Source organism: Strongylocentrotus purpuratus, unplaced genomic scaffold (assembly GCF_000002235.5).
Source record: "Strongylocentrotus purpuratus isolate Spur 01 unplaced genomic scaffold, Spur_5.0 spur5_scaffold_6, whole genome shotgun sequence".
Classification (NCBI taxonomy): domain Eukaryota; kingdom Metazoa; phylum Echinodermata; class Echinoidea; order Camarodonta; family Strongylocentrotidae; genus Strongylocentrotus; species Strongylocentrotus purpuratus.
This window is the reverse complement of record NW_022145612.1, coordinates 45,335,015-45,359,285: the sequence shown is the minus strand read 5'-3', so window position 1 is coordinate 45,359,285 and position 24,271 is coordinate 45,335,015. Positions and strand designations below refer to the sequence as shown.

The 24,271-nt window shown below is 38.2% G+C and overlaps 1 protein-coding gene across 11 annotated transcripts in view; it reads left to right on the top strand.

Annotated features, from left to right (window-relative positions):
- LOC115919156 (protein TANC1-like) overlaps positions 1–24,271 on the top strand; it is an 87,869-nt gene that overhangs the window by 48,672 nt on the left and 14,926 nt on the right. For 8 of the 11 annotated variants that reach the window (XR_004061728.1, XR_004061729.1, XM_030972135.1 and 5 more), the window contains exons 5-20: positions 6,990–7,097; positions 7,838–8,005; positions 8,744–10,519; positions 10,997–11,344; positions 12,188–12,310; positions 13,765–14,043; positions 14,398–14,534; positions 14,690–15,481; positions 16,159–16,343; positions 17,056–17,112; positions 18,776–19,016; positions 19,957–20,193; positions 20,894–21,073; positions 21,636–21,729; positions 22,942–23,199; positions 23,732–23,907. Coding sequence is in view for 9 of the 11 variants with exons in the window: in XM_030972135.1 (XP_030827995.1) it covers positions 6,990–7,097; positions 7,838–8,005; positions 8,744–10,519; positions 10,997–11,344; positions 12,188–12,310; positions 13,765–14,043; positions 14,398–14,534; positions 14,690–15,481; positions 16,159–16,343; positions 17,056–17,112; positions 18,776–19,016; positions 19,957–20,193; positions 20,894–21,073; positions 21,636–21,729; positions 22,942–23,199; positions 23,732–23,907 (5,159 nt within the window). In the remaining 2 variants the exon portion in view is untranslated. The remainder of the gene's footprint in view (positions 1–6,989; positions 7,098–7,837; positions 8,006–8,743; positions 10,520–10,996; positions 11,345–12,187; positions 12,311–13,764; positions 14,044–14,397; positions 14,535–14,689; positions 15,482–16,158; positions 16,344–17,055; positions 17,113–18,775; positions 19,017–19,956; positions 20,194–20,893; positions 21,074–21,635; positions 21,730–22,941; positions 23,200–23,731; positions 23,908–24,271) is intronic. The other 3 variants (XM_030972143.1, XM_030972140.1, XM_030972141.1) reach the window with 2 other exon arrangements.

Sequence of the window (24,271 nt, the reverse complement as noted above, 5' to 3'; positions counted from 1 at the left end):
TTGATTGATTGGGAAGGCATTAGGCGATGATATATGGCCCAATATATAGAGCAGTTGATCCCATAGACAGGTGTGATGGTGAAGTGATAGAGAGGGAAAAAAAGTTTGAGCAATCCCACTTAAATTTGATTGACCTTTTTCAAAATTGATGGGTTTATGTAGAATTCGGACACTGCTCTACTAAACTTTGTCTAATGAGCCAAGCCATTTACATGTACATGGCAATCATACAAATAATCCTCTTTTACTCCCTACAGTTGTAGGAATTTCATTACAGCATTTCTATGACACAATTCTCTAGTCCCATCCATATCTATTTTTGCTGGAAACAAAGCTAGCCAAAATATTTTTAAAGTTTTATTCTCATTTTGACATCTTATGCAAATGGATAGTCTTGATCTGCTTGTTCTTGCAGCCACTTCTTGCTCTTGTGATCCTTGAAAAGACAATGTTTTTTAGCTTTATTTCCTTTCAATTAAATACCTGCCTAGTATTCCGAGAGATATTGCATGGGTCATCCTTGAGTCATCAATTGAAATTTGCTCTCTTCTTTTTTATTTGACATCAAGCTTGCTCGGAAGCAAATTGCTGACTGATTGCTATACATCACACCCAATATCCTTTCAATCTGTCAAAATATACTTCCACGTTTCTGTATGGCGACTTGTGGCTAGGTGTATTTTATTTTCATGGTCATTGCTCGGAATTTAGATTAGTTCTCTCAAATGTTAATCCTGAATACCCCCAACGTTCATAAACCAGTGGTTTAAATGTAAGTCTTAGCTCTAGAGATATTTGATGTGTTAATCTGAAGGTTCATTCTGAAAAATCATCCAAAACTGTCAAATAAAATGGCTATTTATAATGAAGTTTTATTGAATTGTTCTGTTACAATAATTCTGTCAGTCTCGAAAAAAATTGCTTTAATACTCAAGAAATTAATTATTTGTAAAATTTCATAATGAAATGTTGCTTTATTTCAATTTTTTTTTTCAATTGAAGTAATTTGTTTTATAGAGGATGGAGCATTCTTTTAATTGTTCATTTATGATGCTAGTTTTTGTGTATGTCTACTGATAGGAATTTTCTAAACTAGTAATAATTGTTGGGTACATTTCATCTTCTACATACATACATCATTCCAAAGTAACTGCATGAATGACATAAAACAGTAGCCCCCACCACCATGTAGATGAAATCCTAACTTTTCTTAGCTGTCGCTGGCTGTGAGGGTGTGAGGATTCCAGTTTGCACCCTGTGTAGAAGAATTTGCATGAATATCAGCCCCCCCCCCCCCACACACACACACACACACACACAAGGGAGAGAAATCCCAATCATGAATTACAAAGTTTACATCTGTGCCCACTTCAGCACGATCTTCTGAATAATAGCAAATCAGGTACAGGTAGTATACATTGGATTCCAATTTCTGGTAATATGCATAGGGGATACATACTCCTCTTCAGCTCAGGTCAATGGCTGGAGTGTGAGTCACCACACATATGGCCTTCCTATTTGACTTGTAGCATTTTGTTTCATCATGGACCTTTTTCCTCTTTCTTGGCTCTCATCCCATTCATCTCATTCTCGTTTCTAGAGGGGATGGATATTTAAATGAGCAGTCTGTATAGAAGAGTGCTTTGTACAAGCTTTCTGAATAGGATTGCAATTCTGGGTGTACGTGTGTGTGTGTGTTTGTGTTTGTTTGGACTGCTCTGTCAAGCCAAAAGACAATGTTAAAGTAGAGTTTGATATTCCTTTCTTCAGTTGTAGAAACCTCAAAGCTCTCTCAAAAAGAAATCTCCAGAAAAGGAAATAAACAAACAATGTATCTACTGTTCTTTTAGGAAACACCCTTTTTCTTTCAGAAGAAATGGAAAAAAATGGTCCATGTGTCCCTGCTCCGAAAAAAGAAAATTTGATACCAATTTTGTCTTTTTGTTGTTCTGACTGCTAGTTCTCAATTGTGTGTTCCTGAATAAAGGAATAGAGAATTTTTATTATGGTCTTTTAATTTGCCCATGTGTACTTATGTAAATTTTATACGTAAATCCTCTGCTTCATTTTTCTCTCTCTCTCTTACACTCACTCTCCTTTTCTCTCCTTTTCTCTCATTTTCTCTTGCTCTGCCAGTCTTTATCCCTCACCCTGCACTACACATTATCACACACTCATCACCCCACCCCTCTCTATTTCTGATCACAAGTAGTATGCATAGGTTGCCATGGTAATTTCAGCTCTTGAAAGGTTGCCTGAGGAATTGATGATATTGTAATGATTCTCTGAGTAGGTCAAGATAGTGATGGGTCAGTGCTACCGGTATTTACTAGCAAGGGAACAAAATTCTCACGATACTCCCTGGTTCAACGAACCAAGTAAGTTGTACATCTTGGATGACCTGACCTAAAGTCCTAATGTCTAATAGATTTTGGGGGAATGTGAAAGGAAATGTAAATTCATCGACTTTGGAATTGACTTAGAAAATTGAGAAAAGTAGTATGTAGGAACAATTTTGCATGGGATATTAACAGTGCTCTTTTGTCTGTGACCAAAGTCTTCAATGTGTACTTCTACTGGATCTACAGAAGTATTCAGAGCACGTGAAAGTTGATGCATGGTGCGTCAAAAATGGTTTCTCATATTGAGCAAATTCACAAAGAATGCTGTGCCTTTTGAAATGCATACAGTAGGTCGAAGGATAACTGTTGCGCTCATTTTGAAATTTCCAGGACTTAGTCATACCGTAAGATCAAAGACCTTGGTGACTAGAATCGATAAGTGTGGGGAGCCAGCGTTATTGAGAGTAGGGATTTTCAGTGTTTATGTCTCTGTCAACGATTCACAACATGGCTCTCCCCCTGGGGCTGATTGATGACTTCAATTAGCTGCAGCATAACAGAACTGAGTCTCACAGATTAGTCTCTCTCCTTCAAACGCAGTATATTTGTGGCTAAAAACCTCGTAGAATTCATAATTTGATTGGTTTAGATGAACATACATGTAAATGTGCAATTTGTATTCATGAAGTTGAAGCATAGCTTACTAGCTTTGTATAAAACTTTTTTGTTGGCAATTGAAATGAATATTTCATCAGGGTTACCGGTATAAGAATTTTCCTGAAATGACCTACTCAGATTATGAGCACCTTTCATTCATGCAGTGGTTCCCACGCACCATATAATCAAAAGCATGATCACAAATTGTAAATTGTTATGGGCAAAAACCTTTAATATTTTGTGAGCACAAACGCATACCTTCACATTGTGAAATTATATTCATTCACAAACAATATGTTTGTAAGCCACAAATCTAATGTTTCCTTTAGTCTATTACGGTAATATCATTTAGTGCTTTTTCTGGTGCATAGCTACAAGGCTATGATCTTCAGCCCAAGTTCCTTGTCATTGTATATCTATTTCATTGGACAAAGTGTAGATGACCTTTTGCAAAGAGAGCTCAAAAGATATATTATTCAATAAATGGTACGTTGGAGGTTTACTTCTTTTCAAGATAGTCCAAGTGTGTCTGCATTTCTCCTTTGAAACTATCACTAACACAGCTAAACAAGTCGGGAAGGATTTATTATAAAAGCTTTATTAACAAAACAGAAAAGGAACATCTGTGAGGAGGAAGTGAATGTAATGTGAGGAATAAACTAAACGAGTTTACACTAATGAACAGTTTCTTGTGAACAGAATTGAATATCTAGTGGAAAATACAAGGGAATATTTACTTTATTTATTTGTTATTGAGCATCCTGAAAGAAAATCACATCTAGAGAATCTGGTGTAGTATTGTGATATTGTCTTGGTATTTGATATTATTTTTGTTTACATACATGTACAGCTCCAATCCAAATGAAAGCATACACGTGTATGTATATCCTACATACACTATACTTCTAATGCGAGTTACTGGGTTAGAGAGTGAGAGAGAATAAATGAGTGGGTTTATTTATAATTCAAACAGAGTATTATGGAAATGAGTTTCAGTTTTGATACTTATTCTGCTAAGTAGACCCTACTATGCATAAAACACACAACTCTTTATCATCGCAATCAGCATGTCCTTGATCATAATTACATGCAACGACTTTCTTGCATTTTTTTATTTTTATCGTGTTACAAAACAAGCATAATTCAAGCCCCATCTCTGCCCCCAAATTATGCTAAGTATGCATGGATGCCTTCAACCAATTTGATTTGAAACTCATTACAGTGTGGAGACCCACCCATTAAATTTCCATCAGATATGATATGGGTTAGTAAGAAATAATTTATCTCCCCAGAGCTTGGTTTAGCTTAGCTGGCTGTGTCAACGCTACCCAAGGATGCTATTTGAGGATGTCATCCGGTGGGATGCGTTCACACACATGCTCCGGAGTCGGAAACCAGTTTAATTGGTGTCTTTCCCCTCCAACGGAACATTGAGATGTTAAACATTACTGTTAAACATGTTTCAAGATAAAGTTGATTCCATTCGTGCAATTGCATTGTAAAAGAACATTTTTTTTCTCTGATGTTCTTCCACTCTTGCATAATAACAATGATAGCGCTCACAAATTATTTTTCACCTCTTCCCAGAACTCAACTAGGATTCTATTGTGGTTGAACTCTACATGACTTTATTCTAAAATGTTGGAAAACAAACATAGTAGGAAGCTCAGAGCAATAATCAATAAATTATTTGCTTTTGGTTTTGTCTTCTGTTTCAGGTCCACTGTACAAAATTGCTCAAAGTAAACAGATGTTAGATTTGCACAGATTTTATCTTTTTGATTGGTTTGAATGGATTGGTTAATGTACTGTTTGTACTCTTGAAGTGATTTTGCAAGGTTGATTTCTTCATATTTCCTCAAGTGCTGTAGTACAGGTCAATATAGCAATGATATTGTTTACCAGTGACACCCAAAGTTTGATTTAAAAAAAAATTAATACAAAGAATTTCATTATCTCATATATTTTCAGCTACCCAACATGTAACAACTTAATATTTGAGGAAATCGTATACATTTGATATTGTTTCCATGACATTTTATTAGTGGGAACACATCGATAGACATTTTACCTTCAGCCTACATGCATGTAGAGTATGAATATAGTTATCGGGGATCCTATACCTCTTTAGCTGCCAAGGGAAATAGTATATAGCCTAGTCCTCCTTGTTATTCAGGTCAGCGAAAATTGCATGCATTAGACGTTTTTATGGAAGGGCCGCTTACGTAAAAGAGGGGGGTAAATATGAGTGCGTTGCTGTAGTAACATCCTAAGTAGCATAATGCCAGCAATATAGATGCCATTATTTGAGATATTGCCAATTTACTTGAAAGTAACCTTTGCCTGGGAGAGTAGTAAATTGTTGTGCAGTTTCATCAAGACATTTGAATATGGAAATGATCAAATGTCAATGATCTATCGCAAGTATTTAACCTTAAAGTACCCCCTTCCTATCTGTTTTTCCTCAAAGATTTAGAATAGAAGTCAGATCAAATATGATTCTGTTGAATCATATTTTTCATTTATGGACCTTTTTTTTTAATGAGGAGCACTTCCAATATATTAATCATGTGTTAAGATTGTGTTAAAGACAAAAACAATAAGAAAGTGATTATCACTAGTCATTCTATGTGTATGAGCAAATATCTTTTTGCAGCTTTTCATATACGATGTCTTCATGAAAGAAAAAAGTAATTGATAGTTTAAACCACTTTTAGAGCGCTTATTAGCAATTGTGTCACGATTTGTTAAACAGATTACTGTAGTTTCTTAACACTGCATATATCGTAGATGCTTTCCCTATAACAAATCTATAAATATCTGGCATTTGACTTGGGTTTAAATCCCTTCATGATGCCTTTTCCTCTTTTATATCAGTTGGGGATGATTGAAGATTAAATATGATCAACCCAGCTTAAGACCTCTTCATCGGTCACAATGTATTTACAGGCTCTGAAGAGCAAAATTGATGCCTTCATCAGAAACTAATGCAATCATTTCTCACTCCACCATCTTTGTTATTTGTGATCACGCGATGGAATGCATGTACTTGTAGCATTGTTCCCCCCCCCCCCTCCCCAAGGATGGGGTGGAGACTATCCCCCATCTTCATCATGAAGCTAGAAGAAGGAAGAAAATCCAAATTTATAACTCAATTATTTTGGTCATTAAGTTTCTAATGATTTCTTATTAATCACAATCTGTCATTCAGAGGACTGTATTGTATGAGTACTGCAACCCCTTGCATCGTACATGAACAAGTGAACTGTGCATCAGCAGTATTCGCCCTGTTCCCTCCCTTTTCCAAGGCAGGAAAATAAATCTTTGTTTATTAATAACATCAGACTGTGCGGGTAATGAATTTTCCTGCTGTCTATGACAGTGATTTGTTGAAATAGTCTGTTTTCCTCTCCGCTCCTCTTCAGCTCAGAGTTTTTCAGTCCTAGAGATATTTAGTGGTAGCATCCTTTTTATGACAAATAGTGTACTCTTGATTTTCATTACAGTTACTCAGACCCCTACTGTACCACATGATTGCAAAGGTAGAATATGCCGTGAATGTATAATAAAATGGATATTTATATAGCGCAGGTATCCCCCAGGCTTTGATGCTCACGGCGCTTTACACATATTACCCTGGTTGTAGACGAGCTACCAAAGTAACTAGGGCTCAAGCATATCAGGCACCCATTTACACCCGAGTGGAAAGTGGCAAATGTAGATTAACGTCTTGCCAAAGGACATTAGTGCCGCGATGGGACTTGAACCCCATACCTTGTGATCTGCAGTCTGATGACTTATCCACTAGACCACAACACCTCCAGGTTGAAGATAAAGTTTGGCATAATACCATGACTCTCTACAGATGGCATTAGGCATCCCAAATATTTTTATCATTTTCATTACTGGTATTGGAAAAAAAATGTTAAAAGAATTTCATATTATAAACAATGATTTACAATTTTCTTTTATTGCATTTTGTCTTTTCAGTTTCAACCACTGGAAGTCAACGTGGCAAACGTTTCTTTGAGGATCCTCATGTAAACACACCTCCTATACCATCATACCCCATCCATAAGCAAGATACCGGTAGACCAGGTAGATGTCAATCGATATTGCATTATGTATCAATATATCCATGTACTTATAATATACATTCAGATGCTGTAACTTATTTTAATTTTTTTCTGATCCATATCTACAGATAAAATCATTGTAACTGTCATGAAAATTTTGCTATTAAATTCTTACATGCATTTTTTGTATATATGTTATTCTATATAGACTTGAACATTTTTATTCCTACTGTTATTTTGTTTTGTTTATTTGTTCAAATCAAGAATCATTTTTGGTTCAGTGAACCCTTATTTAGGCTTTCAAAAGGGGATCGGTGCATGCAACAATTTTGTTCCACAACTTTATCTTGTATGTAGTAACCCCTTTGCATGAATCATCTCATTTCGTCAGTAGGCTGGCAGAAGGGCGTTAGCTCGCAAGCGACTCTTTAAATAATTTTCAAATTATTCGCATTTAAAGATTTTTTTTATATTTAAACTGCTTTCCGTCCAGAAAATTGGTTTAAATCTTTTTAAAAAATGAAAGAAAAAAATAGTAAAACACGGCCTCAATTTTTTTAGGGGAAATAAAGTCAGGTTTATAAAAGTTTGAGGCGATTTAGTGCTGACGCCCTTCTGCTTGACGCTTCATTTTTTACCTGAAATTCGAGCTAACGTCGTTCTGCCTGCCGGGCAACGATTTCATTTTCTCTATTTATGATTTGTGTTTGTTCCTTTTTCATCATTATTATGATTTCACCCTTGCAACTCCTATAATTATAGATCTACCCTTGAGCAAGTCATGTGATGGCCCTCCCCCCAAACTCTTCGTTCCTCCTCCTCCTCCTCCTGCAGCTGTCCCACCCTCTTCTGTTCCCGCCTCCAACATTGGAACCGATTCCGACTACGAGGACATCCCGGAGAATGCCAGCCTCTGTGACTCATGTCATGGTACAGTATACCTCTCTTTTAAAGATAAAGTTGAGTTCTGGTCATGCGATTGCATTGTGAAAGAAACAGTGTGGAATCGATCAGGAAAGGTTGATCATCTAGCATATAAGTTTTGGTGTGTACTGCAAGGTTCTGAAATCATCAAAATGATAAGAAATTCGGCCCAGTCTTGGTAAAGTTACACGCACTGTACACAGAAAGATATATACAGTGTATGGGACTACAGGAACATGTGGCATAAAAATCTGTCCTGATTTTTATGATGTTACATACCATATTTGGATTATTTAGGCATTTGAAGAGCCATGCTTTTCAGGGATCATTTTTTATCTGATGTTCTTCCACACTTGCATATACAATGATAACGCTCACAAATTAGTTTTCACCTCTCCCCAGAACTCAACCTTTTCTTTAAGTTGGCTGTCATTGTAACACATTCACTTTGTATTTGACTTATTTTTACTATCAATCCTAAATCTTTATATTGAGGCTTTTTCATAGTGCAGGAGACGTCTCTCTTTTTGTTTGCTATCTTTCATATATATTCATATTTCTCCTTAAGTTTGTTTCATCTTCACTCCTGAACTATAACATATATTGAACCTCTCATCTTGCAATATTTATATATCTTATGCATGTATTAATACTTTGTTTCAATAAATATGTTTTTGATTTTATGAGATATTTGTGATTCCTTCGAGGGGTTTAAAAATGTTTCTATTGTTGTGATATCAACAGGAGACACCAGCACCCCTCCACCAGCTCCTTCTGAGGCTGCAGAAGCTCTTATCAACAGACTGGGGTTCCTCTTCAGCCAAGGCCCTCGGACAGGACCACCACCCCCTCCTACCGGTCCCGAGCCTCCAGAGCTTCCCCCTCCCAGACAACCCCAGCCCCCCAGGAATGTGCTTCCAGACCCCAACCAAGAAAACATTAATCCATCCCTTAGACCTGGTGTGACCGCAGAGGGGGATGCTCACAAGGCAAAGATGATGCAGGGCAAGGACATGGCACATGGCGTTACCCAACCGCAGCAAAATAGACATCCAATGCTGGGAGGAATGGTAGTCATACCAGGACATCCTGGAAGAACTCAAGATGGTGATGGGGAACCTCTTTCAAAGGTCCCTCGTCATCCTAACGATAACCAGATCAGCTATAATCAGCAGCCGCCTCAGCCTGGCTTTAACCAGACAGGACGCGGGAGTGGACGTGGGGGAAATCCACCTGCGGGTTTCAATCATAGTAGGAAAGGCAGTGGTAGGGGGAAGAATCCTCAGACTGGTTTTACTCAAACCGGTAGGGGGAGTGGGAGGGGATCTGAGCGGAAAGGTTCTGGAGCAGGATTGAATGAAGGAACTGCTGCTGTTAGTGGAAAACATATACAACAAATGACTAATGTACCATCTCAGGGAGCACCACAGGTGCCAATGCAACAAGTACCACATACAAGAAACCAAATACAGATACAGCAACTACAACAGCAGCAGCAAATGCATCAAATGCACATGCAACAACAGCAGTATCAGCTGAAAATGCAGCAAACTCATCAACAAATGTACCTCCAGCAGAAGCAGCAAATGCAGCAGCTTCAACAGCATCATCAAATGCATCATATGCAGCAGAATGTATGGCAGCAACAGCAGAGATTCAATCAGCAACAACAACAACAGCAGCAGCAACAACATCAGCAGCCACAACAGGCTCATGGGAATGGAGTTGTTCAGGGCAAAACTCAAACGGTGACGGACCAAAGATTTGCAACCGTGCAATCGATACCGACCAATGCATCGCGGAAGAACAGGGCCGACCCACAGCAGCAGCACTCTGAACCACCACCATTGCCAGGAATGCAAGATAGAGTAGGAAAGCTTCCTTCAGACAATCCTTCTCAAAGGCCACAAGAACAGAAGTCTGGTACTGGCTATGCCAATGGTACAAACCACAACAGAACTGGCCTGGTTGCAGGCGTGCGTGCCAGTACATTAGAGTCCCGCAGCAAGCAGAACAACAGAGGCCAAGCACCGAAGACAGGTTCTCAGGGTCGTCCTGCCAGCTATCAGAGCCCAGGTAACGAAGGAGGCCCTAGCCTGGAGAACAGACTCCAACAGTTACTAGAGGGTGGTGTGAAAGGTAGACCTGGTGAAGCAGTCACCAATGGCAACACTGCACCAAACATGCAGAAACCTTTTATGGGCGGACCCAATGACTCTAATGGAAGAAGTACAAACAATGTGAACAAGCCTGTGTCAAGTCATATGCGCCAACAGAGCGTGGACATGATCAAGCCAAAGATGGCCCACCCTAGAAAGATCTTGAACACTAGTCATCAGCGTGGAGCTTCCCTTGATTCCTCTGCCAATGATACTAGTAATATTTCCTTCAATAGTACTACATCTTCAGTAGGAGATACATCGTTCACGAGCGTGTCCTCTATGGAAGGTTATGACATGTCATCTATGCAGGCCCCACCAACTCCTACAAGTCCAAGGGATGTGATGGCCAACATAGAAGGTAATTTATGCCATCATTTTTCTTGTATCTCCACATAAACAAGTTCCATTTAAATCCATTAATACCCCTAATAGATCAAGTTTAGGTCGGGGAAAGTACCTACATTGTTGCCAGTATAATTGTTTGATTAAAAAAACTCTATGACAATGAAGTAAAATTTCATATAATGTGAGCACCATCCGTCAAACATCAATACCATTGACATGAATACCGAAGTAAAACTATCAAGTCAAAATGTACTTGCATTCTTACAATATCCCTGTAACGCTAGTAAGTGCAGAAAATTTCATATTTAATTTGTGTCCATGACTTTTCTTCCTTTTTGACAAGGTTGGAAAGTTGTAGGCTGTGAGATATACACCAGTTTTCCAAAATCTTGATATCTGCAAACCTGGTATTAGGAAACGATTTATTTTCAAATGATCTTATTTTCAGAGTATATCAAAATAAGTCTTACATCCTCTCAAACCTTTGTAGGCAAACAGTTTAGACTAGGACAGGCACCAAGGACCAATCCCAAGACTCAAACCAATCCCCATCCACGTCAAAACCTGACCAAACAAGCACAAGCCAAACTGACCACTCAACAATCCTTACCCAATGGTCAACTCTCAATGGCACCCGGTGATAAGAGGACCAAGACAACCGACAGTTCAGGTCAGGGATCAGAGGTCATAGGCGAAGGTGAGAGGTCGCAGGAGAGTTCATCAGGAGAGAAGCAGGATCCCATTGTGGTGTCTGAGAGGGTGAATTTCACCAATCAAGAGGTACACCTGAGTGGGCGTGGCACTCTCGTCTCGCAGGCAAGGTTACGCTCTGCATCAAGTGAGTAATTCATCTTTCACCTTGTTCTTGTGCAGCACATATGCAAGTGTGATTGGCAGCCATATTTTTTTTCTCACCTTTCTTCATTTTTGTTTTTAGTTGCAGCACTGTGAGCATGAAGTGCTAAGTGTTGTGTGTCTTTTGATTTAGAAGTTTGTGCATAGTTTTTTGCTTTAGCAGACATTTTTCATTGCCAGCATTTCAGTCATGTGCCTATTCACTACATTGTGCACTAAACACTTTTTACAGTTATATCTTCAAGAAATGTCTTCAGTTTTTTTGTTCTTGAAAAATACAGTTTTAAAAGACTCAATTGCACAACTTGCACATACATATACCTGGAGAAATACCGTAGACAAATTAACCTGTTAATAAACGCTCAAGATAAATCCAGCTGGAATCTTCTGAAAATATGTGTTATACCTAAATCAAATTGCTCCAACTATGGTTTCAGCATATATCTCTATACCAAAAAAGAAATCTTGGTGGAAAAATTTGTTTCATGTTGCATGTTGCACTATTCTATATTGTTCAGAACAAAAATAAACTCTTGCTGATTTTTTGTTTTAACATTGAATTTAGATGAAAGATTTTTAAAGCGGAATATGGGATATGTCACTTTATTTCTCAACTTTGCCAGTTTTAATGTACAGCATGATAACATTAAAACATTTCTGATGTGCATGAGATCAATATTTCATCTTTCATGATCAATATTTTTCACCGTCAGCATTCCAAATTTGTATGCTTTGATCTTTCTTGATCACTGTTCCTACACTTTCTAGCATTCCAATTTTCCACTTGATTTTACTTTGCCCTCCCCATGGTGTTTGGTTTCCATAGCAACCTCTGCTTCCAGCCCAGAGGCCACAGATGACATGTCATTGCTTCAAGGTCGACGCACTTTCACTAGGAGGTCACTAAGAGACAAGGAGAATGGCAATAAGCTCAGTCCAGATTTTAAAGGTAGCAATCAAGTATTCTAAAGAAGAAATCCTTGAACAAGGATGTAGGCCATAGTATATGTACAGAGAGCTATGATAGGCCCAGGTCAAACCATTAGCAACAATATCCATACACAAAAAAGTAGGTTTATATGGAGTCAAAAATTGGTACTATGGTTTAATCCTTGACTAAGAAATATGGTACTTGCTCAGAATTACTGAAAGTATGGCGTCGTCAGGATACCAGAAGGCACCTTCTCTGCACAGCGTAATCTGTATAAAGAACACAGTTTCTTCAACATAGTGAAGTGCAAGCGTTCCGCAGAAGGAGCAGGCCTTTAAAGAAGCGCCGTCAGCAACCTGACAATGCCATCACTTTTATTTATTATAATGGGTGCTTTTTCATGTCCAGTTTCAATCCACTTCTGCTAAAACTCACTTTGGCTTCATAAACATATGGTTTGCGGTGCATCTATCACAATTTGCAAACTTTTATCTTCACTTTTATCTGAGAAACTAATCTCTATCTCTGTTTTGGGTAAGACAACCATATGATTTGAAATGCCACAAAGTACCAGCCTTTTTTCATTTTTCACATCAGCTATTCTTGTCGTATTTGCTCTCACATATTTGTTATTCCTTCATTCTTAGCCGCAAGATTGGTGCTGTTATAGTTGTAATAGATATTTTGCAGTGTTTTTTTGTTGGTATAGGGAATAGAATGCTGTATTCAGATATTCAATATCTACATCAAGCTGTTGTGGTGATAGCGGTGGCGGGGTATTACAAAAGGACTTTACTTTTCTAGTGTTTCTTGGTTTTTGTGAACTACAGATTTGAAGAAGGAGCACTTGTGATTAGGCAGCAAGTGTGTATTTCTTTGATTAAAGACACGGTCTCACTGTTTGAGTTATGAGACATGTAGACATAACCTGGTGTAGGTTCATTGAATAGCATTATTGGTGTGATGGGACCTCAAACACCACGTAATGTCACACAAATTCCAGGGAGCCATTTTACAAATTAAGGTAAATTTTATTGGAAAGGTGGGACCAGGCCATGATAGCATGCGACACAAATGCAAAAAATTATAAGTACAATTACAGCCTCATTCATTCAATTATTAGATTAATGAATTTTGGAACTTATTCATCATAAATCATTAAAATATTACCAATATATCAGAAAGTGATTAAAAAAATAGCAAATCAGCTGTCATTGGGTACATTCCAATGATTTAATCTTCCATTTATAAGACACAATATCTAATCAGTGTATTAAGGCAGTCGGAGGATTATGTAATTTGATACTTCTTTTGGTCTATATCAAATCAACAAAGTAGACAAATTTCTGTTGTTGAAATGGTATATTCGTACATAAGATGGAGTATTTATTAAAACGTGCATGTATCATCGTTTTATAATCAATTACTTATGAATGAAATGCTTATTAAAAGAACATATTCCATCAATTCAGCTCGCATGCAGGCGTTAAAGCCGACGCACCTGCTCCTGCGCCCTATGACCTTCGAGATACCAGGCTTCAGCCAGAAGTCTGCCTTCGTCGGCAGGGAGTGGCTCTTCCCAGAGATGGAGCGTTGCTTGGGCAAGGACCCCACCCTAGCGGCCAAGTTGAAGGGACTAGGGATCCTGGGGGATGTAGGCATGGGAAAGACTTCAATCATCGCCAAGATGGTGTCTCTTAGTACACTCGGTACTCTGCTTATCAACAGCAATATTCATGTCTCTGTAGCGGGTAAGTGCTGATGATAATGACAGTTGAAAATAGATTATTACTCATTTCCAGTTATAAGGAAATAAAATACTTTACTAGGGACAATGCTGTAAAGTGCATAATGATGTTTGGTCAGTGGATTCATAAGCTAAGCATAACAAGGTTATTTGTGTTGTTCAATCGCATTTTCAAGTGGAAAGAACTGTCTCATTTATCTTACTATATATCTAGAATTGTATAAATTCATATGTATTGGATTAAGGCATTTTGGTTCAGACTGGATTACGAAATTGTGTATACCCATTGATGTCAAAGTTTATGGATCAAACAAGTGCCTATTATGGTGTTGATCATCCTTTCTTTTTTTCCTTTTAGGTAATTCTGATGTGTCAAACACTACTTCTCAGAGCAACGTATACAACAGCAGTGGTACTATGACGAGAGCAAGGCAGCAGTCTGAACAGTCCCTCATGTCTCTAGCTTCACAAGTAGTTGCTTTCCATGTTTGTCAGGTGGGTTCAATGTTTTGATCCTTTTTAGAATTGTTATGTATATTTTGTTAAATAAGTAACCAAGAAAAATGAAAAGGTGGTTGTGAGTTAATGTACACTTTGGGTGAGTAAAAGCGGTTCGGATGACAATTATACCTTGTTCTCTTCCATTCTAGGCTGACAACAGCATCACCTGTCTTGTTCCGGAGTTCATCCACAACATGGCCGCCCAGCTCTCCCAGTGTCTCAGCGTTTATCGTGAGATGCTTCTCAATGAACCCCAGCTACAGACCCACCTCACCTTGCGAGAGTGCACCCAGAACTCCAGCGATGCCTTCATCAAGGGGATCCTGGAACCACTCAGTCTCCTCAAAGCTCAGGGAAAGATACCAATGGACAATTGCCTCATACTCGTCGATGGCCTCAGTGATGCAGAGTTTCACAAATCCGACTATGGGGACACCATCGCCTCGTTCCTAGCGCGTCACATGACCCGCTTCCCACAGTGGCTGAAGCTGGTCATCTCTGTCCGAAGCTCGTTTGCAGAACTCACCAAGATGATGCCCATCCAGAGGATATCTCTGGACAAGGTGTCCAACTCGGAGTTCATCCAGAAGGATGCAGAGCTGTACATCAGCCACAGGTTGCAGTTGAGCAACACGTTGAGGACTAATGTATCCCTGAATGGGAAAGTGGAGCAGTCCATGATCTCCAAGTTCAGAAGTCACCTGCAATCGCTTAGCCGGGGCTGCTTCCTGTACCTGAAGCTGACCTTGGATCTCATAGAGCAAGGCTACCTTGTCATGAAGAGTCCAAGCTACAAGGTGCTGCCCATCAACCTCTCTGAAATCTTCCTGCTACAGTGCAATCTCAAGTTCCCTACCATACGAGCCTTTGAGAGGGTCACCCCGATCCTCAACGTTGCTCTGGCCTCACTCTATCCACTCAGTGATGAACTGCTCTTTCAGGTGAGAACGTAAAAGAAGATAGATTTTAGAGCTGGACAAACTGGATGTAGAACGCTTGGCATTGACACATGCAATAATTTTTTTAAATATGCTATAATGTCATATGCGTGAACGGATTCGATCAAATAGCCGGGGCGGGGGGGGGGATGCAAATGAAATGCTAATGAAAAAGTGAAATGCAACACATTCAATGTATTCAGCCCCTCATCTCCAATCAATTCTTTAGTAGCTCTTGTTTTCAGTATGCCTTCTAATACCATGATAAATATATCACATTCTGTAGAGGGTAAAACATAGACAATCATAGACAATGTTTGTAGGCTCAGTAAATAAAGAAAAGATATGCTTATAGTGCCTGTTGGTAAGGCTTCCATCCTCTGTGTCCAAGTTCCTTTTGCAGAACTTTCAGGTCCCCTACATTTAGGTGCTTAATCCTTTATTTGTATATTTAGTCTTCTTTTATCAGAGTGGCTTCTTCAGTGATTTTGACACTGTTTTACAAGAACATGCTTTCCTGTGAGCACATTCTACAAGAATGGCTTATCCTTAGGCCCATACTTGTTTTTGGAAAGTGTAAGTGAAATGAGTGACCATCCACATCCACATCAATATAATTTTCAGTAGTCTTATCCTATGCAATGTATTACAAGATGAGAAATGCCCGTTTCCATTTTTAGGGTGCCAATGCCGGTTTGACCAAAGACTACATGCAGTGGGAGGAGTACCATCAGCGTCTCAAGCTGATCTCCGAGTTCCTGTGCCCGAGACGAGATAACTATCGCATGTTCTACCACCCGTCCTTCAGGGAGTGGCTCATCAGAAGAGACGATGGAGACCATCCGAAGTTCCTCTGCGATCACAGGTTAGAAGAATAGACATTTCCGTCACTTTAGCTCTTACTTGCTTTACTTGTATTCATGGTTCTTCATAGCTTCTCCTTCCCCTCAAAACCAACTCTGCCAAATGCTTGTTTTGCTCTGCAGCTCTCAGCTATTCTCTCTCAGCAATTCTCAGATTACTTGCAAAGGCTGTGAGGTTTGGTTTTAAATATTTGTGGAGAAAGGTGAAAATTTAATATTCCCAAAACTACAACAAAAACCATAACAACATGCTTTAGGCCTTTTCCTTTTAGCTTTCGTATGTGGCACTTATTTTTAACTGAATATATCCTTAAACATGTGCCATGACTTTTCACGATTAAAAAACAAAAATGATTATGCACTTGTTCTTAGAAATATGTTTTCTTCCCTAAAATGTTCTACTCAAGCATAACAAACCCTTCATTAGAATAACAGCATTCTTCTATCTATATTTATCTTCATGTATGTTCCTCCCCAATGCTGTTGCCATTCATATATCTCTATTTATATATTTATGTTTTTCAGTTCATACTCATTTAAATCATTCAATCTTTTAAACAAACTTATTATTTCTTCACACTGTGTGTTTGTATTAATATATTTTCCTGCTTCATTGCTTTCTGCTATATTTAATTTATATATATTATTTATTTGCTTCTTCTTTTCACCAATATATATTCATGTACCCTATGGAATCAACCATATTCTGTGTAGGGGTGAAACAAGTAACAATCAAGGAGGGAGTCTCCCTACCTATTTATGTGACTACAGGTAATATATTTGCCTGTATTGCTTATGATTTTATGCATGTGTTTTTGCATCTCCCTTGCATTACCTGATTGTCTATATCCTTTCCCTGTTTCTTCACATATATGTCTTGTTCTTGTGAGGCTTGTTTAGTGTAACACATACATTGTATCCACCTGGGACTCATTTCACAAAGCCTTTTTTCAATGACAAATGACAAAAATCAATGACAAATCTGCTGATAACCAATCAGAAGCAAGGACTTCACTAGCTATCATTTGTCAGTTTGATGACAAGTTTTGTGAAATGGGGCCCTGTTCTTCATTTTCGTTTGTTTTACATTTTTTATATTTTATTTCTCTTCCTTCTCCTATCTATCTTTTCTTCTATTTCCTGCGATATAGTTGTTTAGTATTTCTGTACAGTACTTACAATAAAGATGTAAGTACTCCCGCCACTCATCCTCTCCAAGCACTATAGTTCTCCTTAGAACTATAAGCTAAGAAAGATAACAAACAGTCTTTTTCATGACTATACCAAACAGTCCTTTTCAGGACTACAAACCCTCAAGAAAGATTACAGAGAGTGATTTTCAGGACTACAAACCCTCAAGAAAGATTACAGAGAGTCCTTTTCAGGACTCCTCAATCCTCCCTCTCACATGGTGCACCCACAAGCCTACTGTATAAGATGGAATCTTGTAGGGGGGGGGGACCTCTCCCTATTTTCATGCATTGCATATTTACTGTAGTTTAGTCTTGTTGAATGTAGAAGCCTAGTTTCATCTGTTCTTGTGTATAATCAACCATCATTATACCCCTGGAACATTAACTCACCATCCAGGAGTACTATTTCACAAGTGCTTAGTGAAGTTTGTTTGATTTTTCCTTGGGTTAAGCATGGTATTCCCTTACAGAAAGGTCATTAACATTTTGATATGCCAATGTTTTGTCCTTTTTTAGTACCCCTTGTATATGAAGTTTAATTGACTGTGTGTTGTGAAGCATAACAAACATCCATTTTTATGATATTATCAAGCATATTACGTCTCATTAAAGTAATAGCTTGAGTCGTAAATTTGAAAGATAATTGCCAGATAGTAGATACACATTCACACCCCGCATCCCCCTCTCCCTGGAAATAACAATGAAATGAAATGAAATGAAATAAAAAGTGAATGACTGTCACAAATTTGTGACATAAAATGTTAATGGTATGATATAGAATGCAGAAAACTAATGATTTGTTCTCTGAAACAATATTAGTGACTGTGTGAAATGAATGATTAAGTAATTGTAGATATAGATATACATGTAGAACAATGAAGACGAAACAAAACTTGTTTTAAAATGCGGTAAAAGAAGAAATACTTGAAAACAGAGTTTTTAGTTGGAAAACAAAGATGGAGAAGAGGGGTATGATTAAACCTCTTTATTGTTAAACATGAATATTCGTCTATACAATATTTTAAAATGTTGACACTAGTATCGAAATAATAAAATTGGAGTATCAGAAATTAAGTTAAAAGAGCACAATGTTCTGTTTATGAAATTTATATGAATCTCTGGCCTACCGTAGATCACATTTCATGCTCTTAAAAAAAAGAATAGGTTCATTTTAGATATATTAAAAAAAATTGTTATTCCAATGTCTATGAAACCAAAAATCCTACTTCACTGTGTTTCAGGAGTGGGCATGCCTCCATGGCCTTCTGGTTGAGTCGTCGAGGGCGGCGCCTAGGGCGTGACCAGTCCTTTGAGCTGGGCCATCACATCCTAAAAGCTCACATCTACAAGACCGTCGGACGTCATCTACCCGTGGGTCACTTCACGGCTCGGGAACTACAGGCTATCTGGATGAAGCTCAATGCTGAAGATCTCTCTGCTAGTCTTGTTATGAGGAGGAACATCTTCTTTCCTAATATCAAGGTATTCATATCTAAAATATGGTCAAAAAAAAATCTTTAGTAATGTTTTGTTAAAGCGGGACTGCACTACTTGTAGCTACTTGTGCCCTCTATATAGTACAGAGCTTCCAAGTATCACGCATTAGGCGTGACATCACGCATTTCGAGGGTCTGAAAATGCTCTTACGCACGACGCGCGTGCTAGATTTTGAAAAAACGCTATACCTTATACGTGTGTTATACCCTCGCACGCGCGCTAGCGCGTCAAATCATGAAAATGTCACGCATTGCTGATTTTGAACTTGGCGTCTCTGATAGCAAACAATGCCTAAGTGGTACCCGTTGGTCCCCCATGGTCCCCTTTTTCTTATGTTAATTGAGAGCTGATTTGATGAGACAACCACCTGCCAGTGACCACACAGGGAGGTCTAATCCCTCCTGGCCAAACTAGTGCAGAGGGGCTTTAAGAATCTTTGTTTGATCTTTTATATTTTCTTAAAAAACTTCATATCGCTTTAGCTATAGTATAATCACTAATATTCAAAGACTCAGCTGCAGAAATACAGTGTGGTGGCTAAATTCCCATAACCAAATATTTTTAATGATTAATAATTTTATGTCATCAACCTTTTTGATTGGTTTCTGTGTTCCATGATTAGCTCCTAATTTACAGTAATTTCAAAAGAAAGTGCATTAGAAACAATGCATTGCCAAGTTTCCATTTATCATCCCACATGTATATTTTTGCTTGTTTTTTTTTATCTCTAAGAGGCATTTAAAGTTATACTTTATTTGATCAAATGGCCAAGTCTGCCAAAGGAAATTCAAGAGGATCCATACAATAACCGTAACGAAAGTAAAATTGATAATCTTTTAAAATGGGTGAATGCACTTTAAGATCATGTTCTCAATTAATTAGATCATAACAACAACATCATTCATTCATTATCTTGTCACTTCAGGTTAGCCGATTGTTACTACTAGCCGGGGCTTCCCCTAACCAGCGAACGGACGTTCTCAACTGTGCTCCCGTGCTGTGCGTGTCTTCGAGGGAGGGGCATTCTGAGATGGTGTCCCTGCTACTGGAGTTTGGAGCCAACGTCGATGCCGAGTGTGACAGGGGTATGACTGCCCTGTGTCATGCGGCAGCAGGTGGACACCTGGAGATTGTGAGGATGTTATTCATCAAGAAATCTAAGGTAGGTCTGGAACTCATTCAAGTACTTAATTGTTTCATGGTTAGGTGTAATTGTATCTTGCGCAGCGGTAATTGATCTCTTGCTCTTTATACTGGTTATTTTTTTAGATGTACAGGAATTTTGTTGCTATGAAGGGTAATATCTTGTGCTTATTATCTGTTATTCTGGATAAACAGAAATTTTGTTGTAACAAAGTGTGAATACTTATCTTCTGTAGAACATGAATAGAAAAGAATTGACCATGAATAGTGTAATTTTTAACAATTAATTGATACAAGAATTTCTGTTTTAATTCAGTAGAGCTGTTAACATGTACAGGAATTTAATTGTTATTGAGCTAATTCTATATCTTCAGTAAATTGAGTAGAACATGACTTGGGAAATCCATTTACAAGGATTAGAATAATCTTCAGCATTTTATTTTATTTCAATTTGATTGTGGTTATGATTCAAAAGAGCTGTTCATTAAATTTTCTTACATGTCAATTATGATAGTGGTTACTGGATGATTTTTGCCTGTTTAAACTATTGAATACTTAAGTCCCAGATAACCTAAGCTGGAGTCTATAGCAAATATATGTAATTTCACAATACCATCTTATTCAATGGGTTAACATATACTCTAGGTCATTTCAACCTCCAATCTTGTAGGACATCATTGGAATTTATTTTACTAAGTTTCTATTGTCTTTGATGTTAGGTGGTCCATACTGATAAGAGTGGACGTTGTGCTATGGTGCATGCCGCTGACCACGGTCATCTACCTGTCCTGAGCTTCCTCCTTCAATGTGACTGGACAAAAGATGACCGTACACAGCTGACCCATAAATCGGTAGCTCAGCAAGCATTAGTCGCAGGGGCTGGAGCAGGCCATAAAGAGGTAAGCAAATTTCTTAATTAAGTTTGAAAGATGAATTTTCCTAATTCAAGATATATCTAACTGTTTAGGAATCATGATTAATATTTTTTTCATCGTAATCTTTACATAGAAAGGATTGAGACTAGCCTTTTAAAGTAATCAAATCTGCTTGAACTTGTATGTGTGATAATGTTAGTATATGTGCATTAAATTTAACCTTACATGCATGTCAAGTAGAAGTGAATCTTTTTGGGGTGCCTGTTATGGGATGCCTGTTTTAAACAGCACATCACTGAATAGAAGCTGGGAACATTTTTGTCATGAATTTTTTAATTCAAAATTATATATGCATACCTTGTATAAACAATAGGTTGTTTTTTTTGTTTAGTAAAAGTTTGTTCCTCAGCAATATGAGATTCACCAGTATTAAAGGGAGCAATTAGTCTGTTTAGAAATTCATAAATCGATGGGATATCAATATTAAGTGAAACAGTTCGAATTAGAAGATTTCATTTGTGTATGGTAAAGATGAAGCAAGTAATTAATATCCTTTTTGGGCTATGTGTTCTCTTTTTCCCCACAGGTCTGTACATACTGCCTAGATCTTACGGATCCTAACTCTCCAACCACAAGCCTTCTCAGTGTGGACGAGCCCGATACCCTTCATGGAGACACAGGTACAACTCATTAATGTTAATGACTGTCATTGCAGGGATTTTCCCTAATACAGTCAAACATGTCGTAGTGGCCACCTCTCTATAATGGCCATGCATTTTGTCACCATCGAGAGAGAAATTTATGTTGTACAGGCCTGATAAAAACCCGATTTAAATCGGTTTCCCGATTTTTTTGATTTTTCCCGATTTTTTCCCGATTTTTTTTTTCTTCCCGATTTAAAAAAAAAAAAAAAAAAATTTTTTTTTTTTTTTTTTTTTTTTTTTTACCAGATTTTTTTTCTTCCCTTTTTTATCCTGATTTTCCTGATTCCCCCCTTATTTTCTCTATTCTTCCCTATTTTGCCCTATTTTTTTCTCCCAATTTTCTTACTCGAAAGGGGGAATGTTGTTAGATGCCGTTTTTTCTCCGCGAATCGCCTTTTTTTTTTTTTACTCAAGGGGGGCGTGGTTGAGGGGAAAACAAAAAACCTATTTTTTTTTTACTGCTCACTTTCACCCCTGGTTGTAGACCCTGCCTAGAAAGGCCACATGCCTGCAGTGGCCACATTTTCTGTTTCCCTTGGGTAGCCTTTCATGGACAGGTTTGACTGTACATGTATGCGAGTTCCATTTATCATGCATGAACAAGAGAAGTTTGTGCCAAGACATTAGGGTGTGCATTTTCAAAGCCTTGCAAAGCCTTTCAAAGTGGTTAGAAGCCATTGTATCATGAAGGATATTTGAAAAAAATCTCATAACTATGATAACATTTTCCCATCACTTGATGTGTTGATATACAGGTTGCATATTCACAAAGGGGTTGATTGGTAACTTTATTGTATCTGTATATCAGGTTATTATCAGGATATAATATGTGGCCATCGATACAAGATTGCTAAGAAGCAAGTCTACTCAAAAGCTTAGATGTGGCTACTTTTCTCAGCGATGTACCAATGAATGGAACTATCTCTCCTCTGTAGTTGTGTAGAGCACGTCTCTTAATAGCTTTAAATCCAATTTTCCTAAATTTTTGTCATCAAGAAAAGATCAATTTGACCCAGAAGAGTCCTTCGTTTGTCCATGTGCGTCAACTGCTGTACAGCGCCACTAAACATGTGTCCCAATATGGATTCTTCATCCTAATGTCAATGAGAGGCAAATAAGTTTTCAACTTTAAATGCCTACTTCTAAGGTATAATATACATCTGATATTGATTGTATTTTGTTTTACAGCATTGACGGCTGCCTGCAGCCAGGGTCGCACCGAGGTTGTCAAGCTCCTGCTGAAGCGTGGAGCATCGGTCCAGAAGAGCAACCAGTCCCAGATGACCCCTCTGATCTGTGCGGTCAGGAAAGGCCGATGGGAGATAGTGGACATCCTTCTCTTCAACCATGCTTCGCTCGAGGACACTGACCGACATGGACGGTCACCCCTCATGCTTGCGGCTGGAGAAGGCCACTTGGCTGTCCTTGAGGTGCTCCTAAGTAAAGGTTGGTCAGGAATCCTTATCCAGCTCTTAAAATACATTATAAACTATGTTGTATTCAGGGTTTGACATGAAATGCTTTCATCTGGGACAAAAACCTCCTGGTCAAGATGGCTTCAAATAAATGAAATTATATTTCTCTAGTCATTTTTAATTTACCTGCAATTGTTAATGTGGTATGTGGTGCAAAGAAGTTTCCTTAATCATTTAGTATTTGCATTCATGTTTTATTTAGATGTTTACAGAAGTTCTTTGAGTGATTTGATCATTATTACCAAAATTCATTTCACATAGATACAACAGATAGATTTATACCATATACATGGACAAACTGAGGCAAAAGGAACAAACAAAATAGCATTATGCTAATCAAGATGAAACTGATGTACTGAAATATTGGATATCTTCTGATTTGAACTGCAATACAAGTGTTTCTTTATAGTCAAATAGTCGAGAATGGATTTTCGTTGATTTAAACGGTGCCATAATTGTTCCTTTCCATTTCCTGTACCCTCTTTAAACGAATCACAATCCAGGAGCTTCAGTGCACAGCTTTGACAAGGAGGGTCTGACCGCCCTGTGCTGGGCTTGTCTGAAAGGCCACATCAACATCGTCAAGTCGCTCCTAGAGAGAGGGTCAGCCATTGACCATGACGACAAGAATGGACGAACTCCCCTTGATCTGGCCGCTTTCTTTGGAGATCCACAAGTGGTAAGCTAGGTTTCTGTGACCTCCTGTCCTGCTGCTTGTATCTCACTCATGAGTTGTAAAGAAGGTGTATACTTTTGCTGTTACTGTTTTGTTACTCTTTACTACTTTTGATTTTAATTAAGAATGTATCAAATCAACATACCATATGATAAATGACCTCCATCGTATCTGAAAGGATTCTGATCAGGACAGTATTAAGATAGTTACATGCTTGCATCTATAGTAAGTAATTGGTTATCGTATGGAATCCCTGACTGCCAAAAAGGATGACTACAGCATGTCCAAAACACATGTGCAACACTGATTTGCGGTTGTTCTAAATTCTCACGGATCACCCCTTGTTAGAGAGATCTGCAATGGCCAT